Source organism: Haliotis rufescens, unplaced genomic scaffold (assembly GCF_023055435.1).
Source record: "Haliotis rufescens isolate VD_foot unplaced genomic scaffold, xgHalRufe1.0.p SCAF_1, whole genome shotgun sequence".
In the NCBI taxonomy this organism is placed as follows: Eukaryota; Metazoa; Mollusca; class Gastropoda; order Lepetellida; family Haliotidae; genus Haliotis; species Haliotis rufescens.
In genome coordinates this window covers 41,404,177-41,416,715 of record NW_025963779.1, presented here as the reverse complement: position 1 = coordinate 41,416,715, position 12,539 = coordinate 41,404,177, and the positions used below count along the sequence as shown (strand labels likewise).

General features: G+C 40.3%; 1 protein-coding gene across 2 annotated transcripts in view; it reads left to right on the top strand.

Annotated features, from left to right (window-relative positions):
• The window catches only part of LOC124127126 (vacuolar protein sorting-associated protein 45-like), a 90,533-nt gene that overhangs the window by 64,429 nt on the left and 13,565 nt on the right, over nt 1-12,539 (top strand). For both annotated transcript variants that reach the window (XM_046490580.1, XM_046490581.2), the window contains exon 11: nt 5,341-5,448. In XM_046490580.1, the coding sequence (XP_046346536.1) occupies nt 5,341-5,448 (108 nt within the window). The remainder of the gene's footprint in view (nt 1-5,340; nt 5,449-12,539) is intronic.

Here is a 12,539-nt window from a genome sequence, read left to right as displayed (position 1 = left end):
GGATGGGCTATGAGTCAACCTTAACCCACGGGTGGTTTTGAATGGGTCGATGATATCGAAGTGAATGATATCCATAATATCCATAATAATGATGCGAATAAAGGGTACATACTAGAAGTTGACTTGGAATATCCAAGTTCGTTACATAAAGATCATAACAGTTATCCGCTAGCTCCCGAAAGATTAATGGTTAATAAAGATTGGATGTCGGAACATCAATGCTCCTTGATGGGTAATAGTAGGTTAGCTAACGTAGAAAAACTCGTACCAAATTTGATGGATAAGACAAAATATATAGTTCACTACAGAAATCTCCAGTTGTATCTATCGTTAGGTATGAAACTTAAGAAAATACACAGAGTTCTAAAGTTTGATCAAAGCCCTTGGATGGAGCCCTATATAAGGTTGAACACAGATTTAAGAAAGATAGCTACCAGCGATTCCGAAAAGAATCTGTATAAGCTCATGAATAACTCAGTATTTGGTAAAACTATGGAGAATCTAAGGAAGCGTGTTGATGTTAAATTAGTCAGATCTAATGAGGAAGAAAGACTCAGGAAACTTATAGCCAGTCCGGCTTTTATCAGAAGCAAGATATTTGATAACGACTTAGCCGCGTTGCATATGCAGAAGAGTAATATAAAATTCAACAGACCGGTGTACGTTGGTATGAGTATTCTCGACTTGTCAAAACACTTAATGTATGACTTTTATTACAACAAACTTAAGAAGCAATACGGCGATAGATGCGAGGTGTTATATACCGACACAGATTCTTTGTTGATGGAAATACAAACCAAGGATGTGTATAAAGATATGGCAGAAAAGATAGATATGTACGACACGAGCGATTACCCAAAAGATAATCCACTGCACAGCGTAGTAAATAAAAAGGTGTTAGGTAAGATGAACGATGAATGTGCTGGGACCCCAATAGCGGAGTATGTCGGATTAAGACCTAAGATGTATTCTATAAAGAAGTCCGATAATGGAGAGATAAGAAAAGCCAAGGGTGTTAAAAAGTATGTTGTAAAAAAGCATATCAAACACGAACAGTATAAAGAATCATTATTCAACGGTAGAACGTTCAAACACGAGATGAACTCTTTAAGAAGTTACAATCATAGGATATATGGATTAAGAATGAACAAGACATCATTATCCCCCTTAGATACAAAGAGATGGATTGATAATGATGGTGTAACTAACTATGCTTATGGTTATGGTGGTAATACCGTACCGTTGGGAACTATGAACAACTCTTCTCGTACAAATGCCCTACTCGGTCAATCTTGAAGATAATAAAGAATAGGCTCTCCTTCTTTCGTAACCAATCGACTAATGTTATATGTCTTAAGAGACCAAATTGGATCGGTTGCACGACGTAGGCCTCCTTCGAGTTCACCGGGCTGGTATAAATATCTTACCCTTACTCTATCCGGAAGTTTTCGTTCTTTGCCTCTCCTCAGTGCTGAAGATTCGGAAGTCACAGATTTCATTTTAATAGCATCGGATGGTTTCTTCCCTATTAATCTCGTTACTTCATTATTCAGCACTGATACAACGGCTGATAATCGTGTCACCCATTTGGTTGATCTCAATCGCTCGGATTTCATTTCGATCCCATACTGACAGCCAAACAAACGTTCCGCTAATGTCCTGTTAAATCTTTCGACGATAGCTTGACTGCGGTGGGCCTCTCTTTCACCACGCCTGATTTCGACATTGTGCTTTGTTAACAGTTTAGTTACCGATCCCATAAACTCGAGAACGGGATCTACTTGAAATAGCTTAGGCCATTTTAGTGGCCCGCGTTTATATATGAGGCTCAGTGCATTAGCTACTTCTGTTGAATCTTTCGAGGTTAATGGCTCAGCCTCTTTGTATCGATTAGCCACATCCACTACTGTTAAAGCGTATTTATACGTTTTGCGTCTTACCTTATTGTGGGGAAGAAACAAGAGGTCAGCCTGATGAACTTCATTCGTTGTAAAAATATCAAACTTCTTCCTCGGTATATAACGGGGTGCCGGTAAATATATTTGCCACATCGCTTGTTTCTTTAACCAATCCTTAGCCACATCTTTAGATACCTTAGCCGTGGTGGCTAATTTTTTTATTGCTCCTACACCTTTCCAATATCCTCGTGGGCTTTAGTAAATTTTATTCATTATTAATTAATATTGATATTTCTTTTAAAACGACTTTCGTTGAATCGCATCATCATTTTTATACTAATAGAAGCAATGATTGGACCCAGGTATTGGTGAGCTAGACCCAATTTAACTTAATCTCATGACTATCATTCAATCGCATCATCATTTTCGCATAAAAAATCCCCCCTGTAGTAGCATTATAGGTATATGAATCTGGCTCCAGTAGAAGTGGTCCAGAACCATCATTACCTATACTACTTGATGTAATGTCATCTCGCATTATTGAATACATTTCCTTTCCTGTTGGCAAGTGCTGCATTGCTTGTGTGTATATTCCTACAAAAGTGTCATGGACATGGTTGGTGCATTCACTTACTGATTTCATGCAGAAACTTTAGAATCTCTCCAAGCAGCATGAACTGTGATCTGAGTGAAAAACTGAAACTTGAGGATTTCTTTAATGTGCGGAAAATGACTCAACTCATTCACTCTCCAACTCACTGTCTTGGAGCTACACTGGACTTGTTGTTTACTGATCATGCCAGTGCTGTAGCATTCCAGACTCCAGTCTACTACTCAGATCATCAGATGATTGGTGCTGTACTTCTCAGTACACCTCATGGTGACCTCTGCTCTCAATGATCTCTAAGTAAAGTAAGAACTCCCTTACTTACTTCTCTGATTATTGTTTAAATAATAACACAACTCATTACAAATACAACACTGAACTGCATCTTAAACCTACTCAACTGTATAAACACTGCCTCCTATCCTGTACATATTCTTGTCAACAATACTCTGTACTTCACTTGCTTGATAACGGTGTTAAAACCTACACCAAACTTCGTTCCTAATTATAATAAAGAAGTTGTTATGTCTCATATGTCTCATTCTTACTCATTACAAATACATTACATATTCTATCATAAACTGCAGATGGCAAAACAACGCCAGTAATAACTTTTTTAGTGCTGCAATTTTCCATTTACGAAAAGGTACAGTGAACATAGTTCACAGGAGCAAATGCATTGTACACAGCCGAACATGTCATATTGGCGGGGGATATGAGTATTTCATGCTTGTTGTTTCTGAAACGTTTGGTGGACACAAATGTTTTGATTTCTGTGGAAGTTTGACACTTTTATAAAGTTGAGCTTTGTGAATGGAATTAAAATTGAATGTTTATCATTTGTTTCAGTGAGTGAGTGAGTGAGTGAATTTGGTTTTACACCGCTTTTAGCAATATTCCAGCAATATCACGGCCAGGGACACCAGAAATGGGCTTCACACATTGTACCCATACGTCAGGAATCGAACCCGGGTCTTCGGCGTGACAAACGAACGCTTTAACCACTAGGCTAACCGACAGCCCCTCATTTGTTTAACAATTGGTAACAATAAAGTGAATAAAAACAACTAGGAATATGTGGCTCTGAGTTGAAAGTTTTTTATGGAAATTTATTGCCACAGCCTTATACAATATTACGTGTCATGTTCATTGGGTCAGATAATGAAACACTTTGTAAATGTAGTTACTTGTGTCATGTTTTTCAAATAAATCCTCAATATCTATGAAGAATCTTTTGTAATTTTAATGGTACTACAAAACAAATGATAATATGACTTTTGAGAGATATATCCAGGCAAGATCTGAATTTGATGAGATTATTGATATTCTAAACTAGTGTTCGAGGTAGACGTCAGTCCGTAAGTCCGAGATTTGTTCTTGGGATGATAGTTTTACATTTCAGCAGGGCCTTTATGCCCTGCAGTTTATTTTAAGCTGTGAACATGGTAAATGAATCATAACGCTGGGATTGCTTAGTGAAAACGGGTCCAGCTTCAAAGTATTTCAACCCTTTCTCCCGTTAACTCTTTCAACCCCGCAGGCAGGTGTACCAGCCAGACCATAGCCACATCAAAATAATATATAGTTTCATTAAATCTATCACTTTTCTCAAAGTCAGAAAATACATATTTGATTTCAATTTATCACTTTTTATAAAAAGATTAAAACTTATAAACTATTTCCTGTAACGTTATTGAAAAAAAATAATCTGGGACACATGTTTCAACAACGGGTCCCATTGATTGGCTGCCTCAGGTCATGAGCTTGATTTTGACCAATCACGATCCTTATATTAGATTACGACCACAGCGGAATTAGAAACCAATTTCTATTCAATAAAATGTTTCAACAACGTATGTACTCCTGGAGGGGTTACTGTAATATTATTGATGTTAAGAGCTTTCTCGTGATACCAAACATCGAACAAACCTTCGCACGTGTTATTTATACAAAGCTTAAAAAATGTAGGCTTCATCTCTCACCACAGCGTCTCTGGGAACTCAGTGTGATAGCAGTAAAGCCTGACTGGTTGTGCTTTGTAATTTATATTGCAAGAGTATGTCTCCCTTATTAAGCGAAAATGTTTGGGCCTACAGTTTTTGAAAAGTTTACTCTGCTGAGTTTCCAACACTGTTTTGAACTATTGACTTCATATAACCAGGTGAGTAACAGTGCGTTGACACTAATTTGTCGGTCCGTCTGTCCGTCCGTAATCATTTCCTTTTCCGGGGCAGAACTCGAAATCAATTTAGTGCATTTTGATTGAAACTTGGCATATCTATCAGTCACATACTGAAGTTGTGCCTTTTGCTATTACTTTCTTACAAAACTTTGCATGTCTACCAGGCACAGACTGAACTGGTGCCTTTTGCTATTGAGAAATTTTATAAATTTTTGTTTTTTTACGTTTCCATGGCAACAAGTTGGATTTAAGTTTTAATATAGGGTGGGTTTACTTTTGGAGTATAACAAATAATCTGTTAAATATTTCCTTGCCAAACACAGCATGTCTATATATAAAACACATACTGAACTGAATGTTTATTTTAGAATTTCCATTGCAGCTATTTTGCAGTTACCTGGTTTGGGACCATAACTGTTAAAATGGGTGGGGGATATAGATGACTTCGTTGACTATACGCTTGTTTAGTTATTGTTTCTTGTAATTTGTCATTTGTTTGCATAAAAAAAACCCACAGAAACACACTTGTTTTACTTTCCATTTCATATGGATGCGACCATGGTGGATCTTTTGTTGGTAAACAATGTATGCTTCTTAAAGAACATTCAACTATATTTGTCATCTTTCTGATGACTCTTGTTATAATCTTCCAGATGGTTCAAGCCATGCTCGAGTATGGAGGGAAGAAAGCCCGTGGAAGTGACCTGTTTGGAGTGCAGGATCCTGTCGCAATCACAAAAAGATTTTTTAAAGGATTGAAGGTAACAAACGTATTGGTGAAACTATATACCCCGAACAGGTACTTTCCAATCAGCCTAGTATGGGTATCTTCCAATCATTGATGTATATATCTAGGTAGATTCAGAATTGCTCCTTGGAAACTGCCATGCAAGGTTTCTGATCTTTAAGCAGCTCAGTTTTAATTGCGAGGCTTGAAAGGCCGTGATTCAAACATGAAGAAGACAACATAGGTTTCTGATTAGTCTCCAACTGGCTACTTCTCTTCTCTGAAGTTTTTATTGAAATTTTCAGACAAGACTGTGATAGCTATCAGAGCCAGGAAGGGTCATAGGTCAAGCATTGCAGAGGTAAACTTGTAAATGTGAATTTGAGGTGAAAAGCCCTTTTGCCCTTTTGCCCTTTTGCCCTTTTGCATCAGTATTGTCAGTAAGAATGTGAAGGCAAACCATTGGAAATAACTCTGCAACAAATCCTCTCCTTCTTCATAAACCAAAACACACATTGAATGGTCATTTGAAGACAAACTGATGATAAAGTAAGTAACTAACACAAGGGCTGGCCAGCAGGGGACACATGGTAAAGCAAACATGGTGCAGAAATGGTATTTGGAGTCAGTCCAGAATGATTGGGATGATATTTGGGGGTTGAAGGAAGTACCAACATTGAAACTTGAAAGATAACATAATACAAATAACAAATGTATGTCACACAACTGTCTCCAACCCAGGTGACATAGAATAAAGTGTCCCCCACAGGGAGCACTTGTTTGGCTGAATTGAGGGTCAAGGTCGTTAATGCCAGGGTTAATTACAGTTGTTGGAGGCAGGGGACTTTTTAACCCCTGCCCAACAAAGTTGGCGAGGGATATAGAAACGGGCTCCGTCAGTCCGTCCGTACTTCTGTACGTCCATCCGTCATGTTTCGTTTCAGGAGCATAACTCATAAACCGTTAAATATTTTTTCATGAAATTTTGCATGTCTGTCGGGTACATGGTGATCTGGTGCCCTTTGCTATTTAAATTTTTTAGAAATTTTTATTTTTTACGTTTCCATGGCAACAAGATTGACTTAGGTTCTGTGAGGGTAGGGTTCGTTTCCAGAGCATAACTCATAAACCTTTTAATATTTTTTCATGAAACTTTGCATGTCTGTCAGGTACATGCTGAACTGGTGCCTTTTGCTATTAAAATTTTTTAGAATTTTTTATCCCGCCGGCATATAATGCGGGTGGATATAGCGATCAGCCAGTCTGTCTGTCCATCCGTCTGTCCGTCTGTCCGTCCGTAATCATTTCCTTTTCCGGGGCAGAACTCGAAACCAATTCAGTGTATTTGATTGAAACTTGGCATATCTATCAGTCACATACTGAAGTTGTGCCTTTGGCTATTAAGGAATTTTAGAATTTTTTACTTTTTACGTTTCCATGGCAACAAGTTGGACTTAGGTTCTATAAGGGTGGTGTTTGTTTCCGGAGCATAACTCAAAAACCGTTAAAATACTTTCTTACAAAACTTTGCATGTCTACCAGGCACATACTGAACTGGTGCCTTTTGCTATTTAGGAATTTTATTTCTTTTTATTTTCTACATTTCCATGGCAACATGGCAACAGTTTTAATATAGGGTGGGTTAATTATGGAGTATAACAAATAATCTGTTAAATATTTCCTTGCCAAACATTGCATAACTATATATAAAGTACATACTGAACTGGTGCCATTTGATATTAAGGAGTTTTAGAAATGTTTATTTTAGAATTTCCATTGCAGACATTTTGACATGGGCTAAGAGAAATGTTGGGTCAGTTACCTGGTTTTGGACCATAACGTGTTAAAATAGGTGGCGGATATAGATGACTTCGTTGACTATACGCTTGTTTAGTTATTGTTTCTTGTAATTTGTCATTTGTTTGCATAAAAAAACCCACAGAAACACACGTTTTACTTTCCATTTCATATGGATGCGACCATTGTGGATCTTTTGTTGGTAAACAATGTATGCTTCTTAAAGAACATTCAACTCAGCACATACAGAAATGCACATTTACTTGTGGTTACGTTACAGACAGCTGCCGGGGGGATATGTCATCTTTCTGATGACTCTTGTTTTATTTTTCCATGGCAACAAGTTGAACTTTTAGAAATTTATGAATTCTTCTTTTAAATGCCAAAAAAATCAACTTGATACCCATTTAACCTGTTTAAGGAATCTTATAAGTCATAATAAAGATTTTTTATGTATGCCTACATTTTGTGTTTGTCATCATTTGAAGGTATCTCCCATAGTAGGGGAAACTGTGCATGCCGTCTACCAAGTTGTCAGTATGTGCCTCAATAATGGTTGAGTGTAACTTTTGTTTAATGACTTCATTATCAAATCCATCATCCCTACTTCTGCATTGATTATGACAGAGATGAGTGTGCGATAAGATGGCATACTTCTCTATGAAACTTTTTACAGTTTTCAGCACATGTTGATATGAAGACTTTTATGCTGTAGAGTTTTAACATTCACATTTATAATATTGTCTTGTTTGTTTTTTCACTTTATCATATCACATGGTATGACCATATTGTTAAAAAGCCACAACATAAAATGTGTGTGGCACTCGTGGCAGCCTACTTCCTCGCAGTGAGTGCCGGTAACATGACTTGTAATGTTTTTTCTTTCTCTAATGAATTCAGTCGTAAATGTTGCAACTGGTTTTGTCAGTTTGTACTTGGCCAAACTCTTCTTTTTTTTACAATTTCCATGACAACAAGTTCCACCTCCATTAAAAAAAGGTTAGGGTTTGTTTAGATTTAATTATGTCATAAATTCTTCAACAGGTGTTTAGGTTGTACTGAATTGAGCATGTGTTTTTCAAAAACAGATGTGAAGTCATTTTCCAGTAACTGAAAGTGTGTATAACTCTCCCCTAAGTGCTACAGGTCAGAAACCACTTGTGATGCAAAACATTTGCAAACTGGAGGCATGTTGTTTTAAGTTACACTGCATATTGTATATTTTTACAAACTATTAGTTGGGTGGCTAGGACTTTGTTTGAGGAGGCTAACTGTAACATTTTTTTTCTCTGACCGCAAGTAATGTCAGTACAGTGGCATTGCATTAAGGTCCTCATTATGTTATCTGGAGGCCAAGTACCGGTACTTTAGTCAGGTAGGAGGCATGTATTGCACCAAATTGAAGGTAATGGTATCACAATGGAAATGCATAGGGGCATATAATATCGTTGTTATGGGGCTTTTCAGAAATATCAGTGAAGGGGCTGTTTATGTTTTTGCAAGTACTTGCAGACACTTTTCTGGTACAATATAGATGAATGTGCCTCAGATGCTTCAGATTAATAAGAAAGCCCTGGAATACCAAATGAACCTCCATTTCCATTCAAATCTATCTTATTATTTTTTTGGTCATATGACCCATAAAATATCAATCTTGAAGTTATGGGCTATATATAATTGACCATTAACAAATCTTCATTTACTGCTCTTATGTTTTTCTGATTTCTGTTTTTCGAAATTTTAGGTCACATTGTTATACATGGAAATGACATTAGAGCGAGCTTTTTTGTGTCATTGGGACATTTTATGTGATTGGGATCAACTTCAATTAAAAATGTGGGTGAAAGGGCTCATTTCCTATGTTTATCTCACCTTGACCGAAGGTATATAATGTGGGGGGGATATAGTCCATGCCTCGTCTGTCTGTCCATTCCTCCTTCTGTCCGTCCATCCGTAATCAAGTCTTTACTGGAGCTTAAAACTCTAAAACCTGTTCAATAATTTTCAAAAGAAATTGGAAGATATATCAAACAGTGGTGCCTTTTGCTATCTAAGGAGTTTTGGCATTTTTGTTTTTAATTTTCAGCGCATAACTTGAAAACTGTTCATATCATTCAACAAAACTTGGCAGACATATCAAATGGATCCTGAATTGGTGCCTTTTGATATTTGCAGATTTTTGCATTTTAAATTTTCTTGGTATCCATGGAATCAATTTGGACTCGCAAAAGGGGCACGGATTTTGTTTCCGGAGCAAAACTAAAAAAACGTTCAATATCTCTCAAAAATACTTGGCAGATATATGATAAAGATCTTGAAGTGGTGCCTTTTGCTATTTAAGTATATGGGGCATTTTTACTTCTCTCCGTTTCCATGAAAACAATTGAACTTGGTTTCGAGATGGGGTGGATGTCGATTTTTTCAGAGCAGAGCACATGAAATATTCTTTAACAAAACATATGCCAGGTTTATCAATCATGTCCTGGAGTGGTGCCTTTATTGGGAAATATTTAGGAATATGTCATCTTCTGTTGACTCTTGTTATGCTCAGTTATCGAGCTGTGTAAATGATAGGGATTTGCCATCATCATCCGCAATCAACTTTGACCATTGTTGATGATGATGAAAAGACATATATCTTAAAATGTCACCAAATATGGTGATACTATTTGTGGATATTTTTTACTTATCCTGCATTACTCCTTAATGCATATTACTGCTTGTTCTTGACAGAGAAAAGAGCTGTGTGAAGGTCTTTGCTTGAAGAAGTTGCTCCAACTAGCTGAGAGGCCAACCCATCACGCAGCTCCCACGTGACCAAAGAAAGTGACGTCACAGATCATCACATTACTCTTGTCACTTGATGAGAGAAGACCTGTTTTTTCTCCTTGTAACATAAAACTGGTTCAACCCTCATGTGTTTGCTATCTGAGTTAATGTTTTTTTGTCTTTGTGTTGTGCATATGGTTTGTATTTTGTACATTTTATGTTTGATAAACATGTGCATAACTTTATTAGACACTTACTGGCGTTTTCTCAAAAGAAAACATAAGGCAAGGTGTCTTGTTGCTCCAAGTTGCCATCTTGAATATTTTGCGTAGCCAGCCGTTTGTGGACTGGTTTGCGTTCTATATTCTTTTGCTTGGTACCCAAAGATTGGCGGATCCTTGCAAGTATTGTTTGTTTGTTGTATGTTGTCTTACGTTTGTCGTAATATTTGTTTCACAACCCCACACAGTGGGATAAACAAATTATAGCATACATAATCAGGCAGGGACGCATTGTGATTTTACACTGCTTTGTTGACCATCTAACTACTGTCTTAACCTATCTCCAACAACAGGTGGAACAGATGTGCTCCCACATGCGCGCTTCTCTGATCGAGCTCACTACCACCAGACGCCTTGGGTACCTTGCCTTGTCCAACTGGCACCAAGAGTTCAAGAGAGACCTTTTGCGCCAACCCTGGTCCGGCTCTGACCTCTTTAATGGACAAATATCCCAGACACACGCCAGGTCTCAGCCTTCGCCTGTGATGAGACGGCTCTCAAGGCCCTGGCCAGGGTGTCTCGGCCAGACTTTGCTAGGGCGTCCCAGGCTGGCTCCTACCAACCACGCAACTCCCTCCGATCCCGGGGGCGGGGCTCCACATCAACCTCTCGAGGCAGAGGCAAGGGGAAAGGAAAGTCCTCAGGCTCATACCAGCCCCGTCGCGGCTACCCCAAGAGGGGTAACGCCAGCCGCAGGGACCTCCAGTGAACCCCCGGATAGGCACGACTGGGACCTCCCACCCCCAGTCGTCCAAGTTTGACACCCCAGTAGGTGGGAGACTGGCTCACTTCTGGCAGAATTGGGAGATCCTGGGGGACCCATATGTCACCAATATCATCCAACACGGGTACAAGCTGACGCTTGTAGAAGACCCGCCACTGACGTCGTCACCCATAGTAGACACATACCCCCCAACTCAACAGCAGCTTCTGAGCCGGAACATCACGGCGCTGCTATACAAGAAAGCCATAGAGGTTGTACATGCCCCAGCCATAACACCAGGCGTCTATTCAACTGTCTTCCTGGGCACCAAGAAGGACTCGATCAAGCACAGGATGATACACAACCTCGCCGCCTTCAACAAACGCTACCTGGCGTGTCCACCGTACTTCCGGATGACCACGCTCAGGCTACTGCGATCCCGGATCCAGGCGCAGGAGGCGCTCATCAGCCTGGAAATCGAGGACGCCTACCTACACGTCCCTATACATCCCGACGACCGGAAATTTCTCCGCTTCATTCCATTACCAATGGGCGGTCCTCCCGTTTGGAATTTCTTCGGCCCCGTTGCTATTCACACGGCTTACCAAGCCGATAGCCTCGTACCTCCATCGACGGGAGATCCAGTTCGAGGCGTACATAGAAGACTGCCTACTGGACCATCTGGACCCGGTCACTCTACTCCGCCACAGTGACTTCACCCTGTGACTCCTATACCAGTTGGGGTGGAAGATCAACTTCAGGAAGTCAGAGTTGACACCCTCCACGCGCCTTCAGTTCATCGGGCGCCTCTTCCAGACGGACCTCGACCTCATCTCTGTACCCAGAGACCGGTGGGAGCGCATTCAGGCGCACCTGATTCCAGCTCTTCACCTACCACGCACTCTGCGCCAATGGCAAGTCCTCCTGGGCCTCCTAACCTCGGCACAGGACTTGACCTACAGAGGAAGGCTCCAACTGCGCCCTGTTCAGATGTTCCTGGCACCCTACATCCAACGCCAGGACCCCACTCTATCCATCGTCCTCCCGGATCATCTCAAGCAGCACCTCGGTGGTGGACGGTGGAATCAAATGTCTTAGGCGGTGTCTCATTGACAGGGCTTACGACCTCTCTACGCCTCTTCGTAGACGCGTCCTTACAGGGATGGGGCGCATACCTTGAGGGACAGGTCGCCTCAGGGCTGTGCTCAACCGATCAGCGCCTATGGCACATCAACAACCTCAACTGGAAGCGCTTATCCTGGCCATCACTCACTGGAAGCAGGCGCTCAGACACGCCCGGCTGTCCATCTCGACAGACAACATCACTGTCGTTTGGTGTCACCGGAACAAGGGAACGACTCATTCGACCTCGCTCCTTCAACAGATGTTCCGATTAGTTCGCCTAGTGGATCAGCTGAGGATCCAGTTCCAGGTCCACCACATCCCTGGCTGCCGAAACATCCTAGCGGATGCCCTGTCTCGACCAGACAAGGTGGCTCCCACAGAGTGGAAACTTCACACAGACGCCTTCGCTATTGCTTGTCAAGACCACGGTCTTCCCAACATAGACCTATT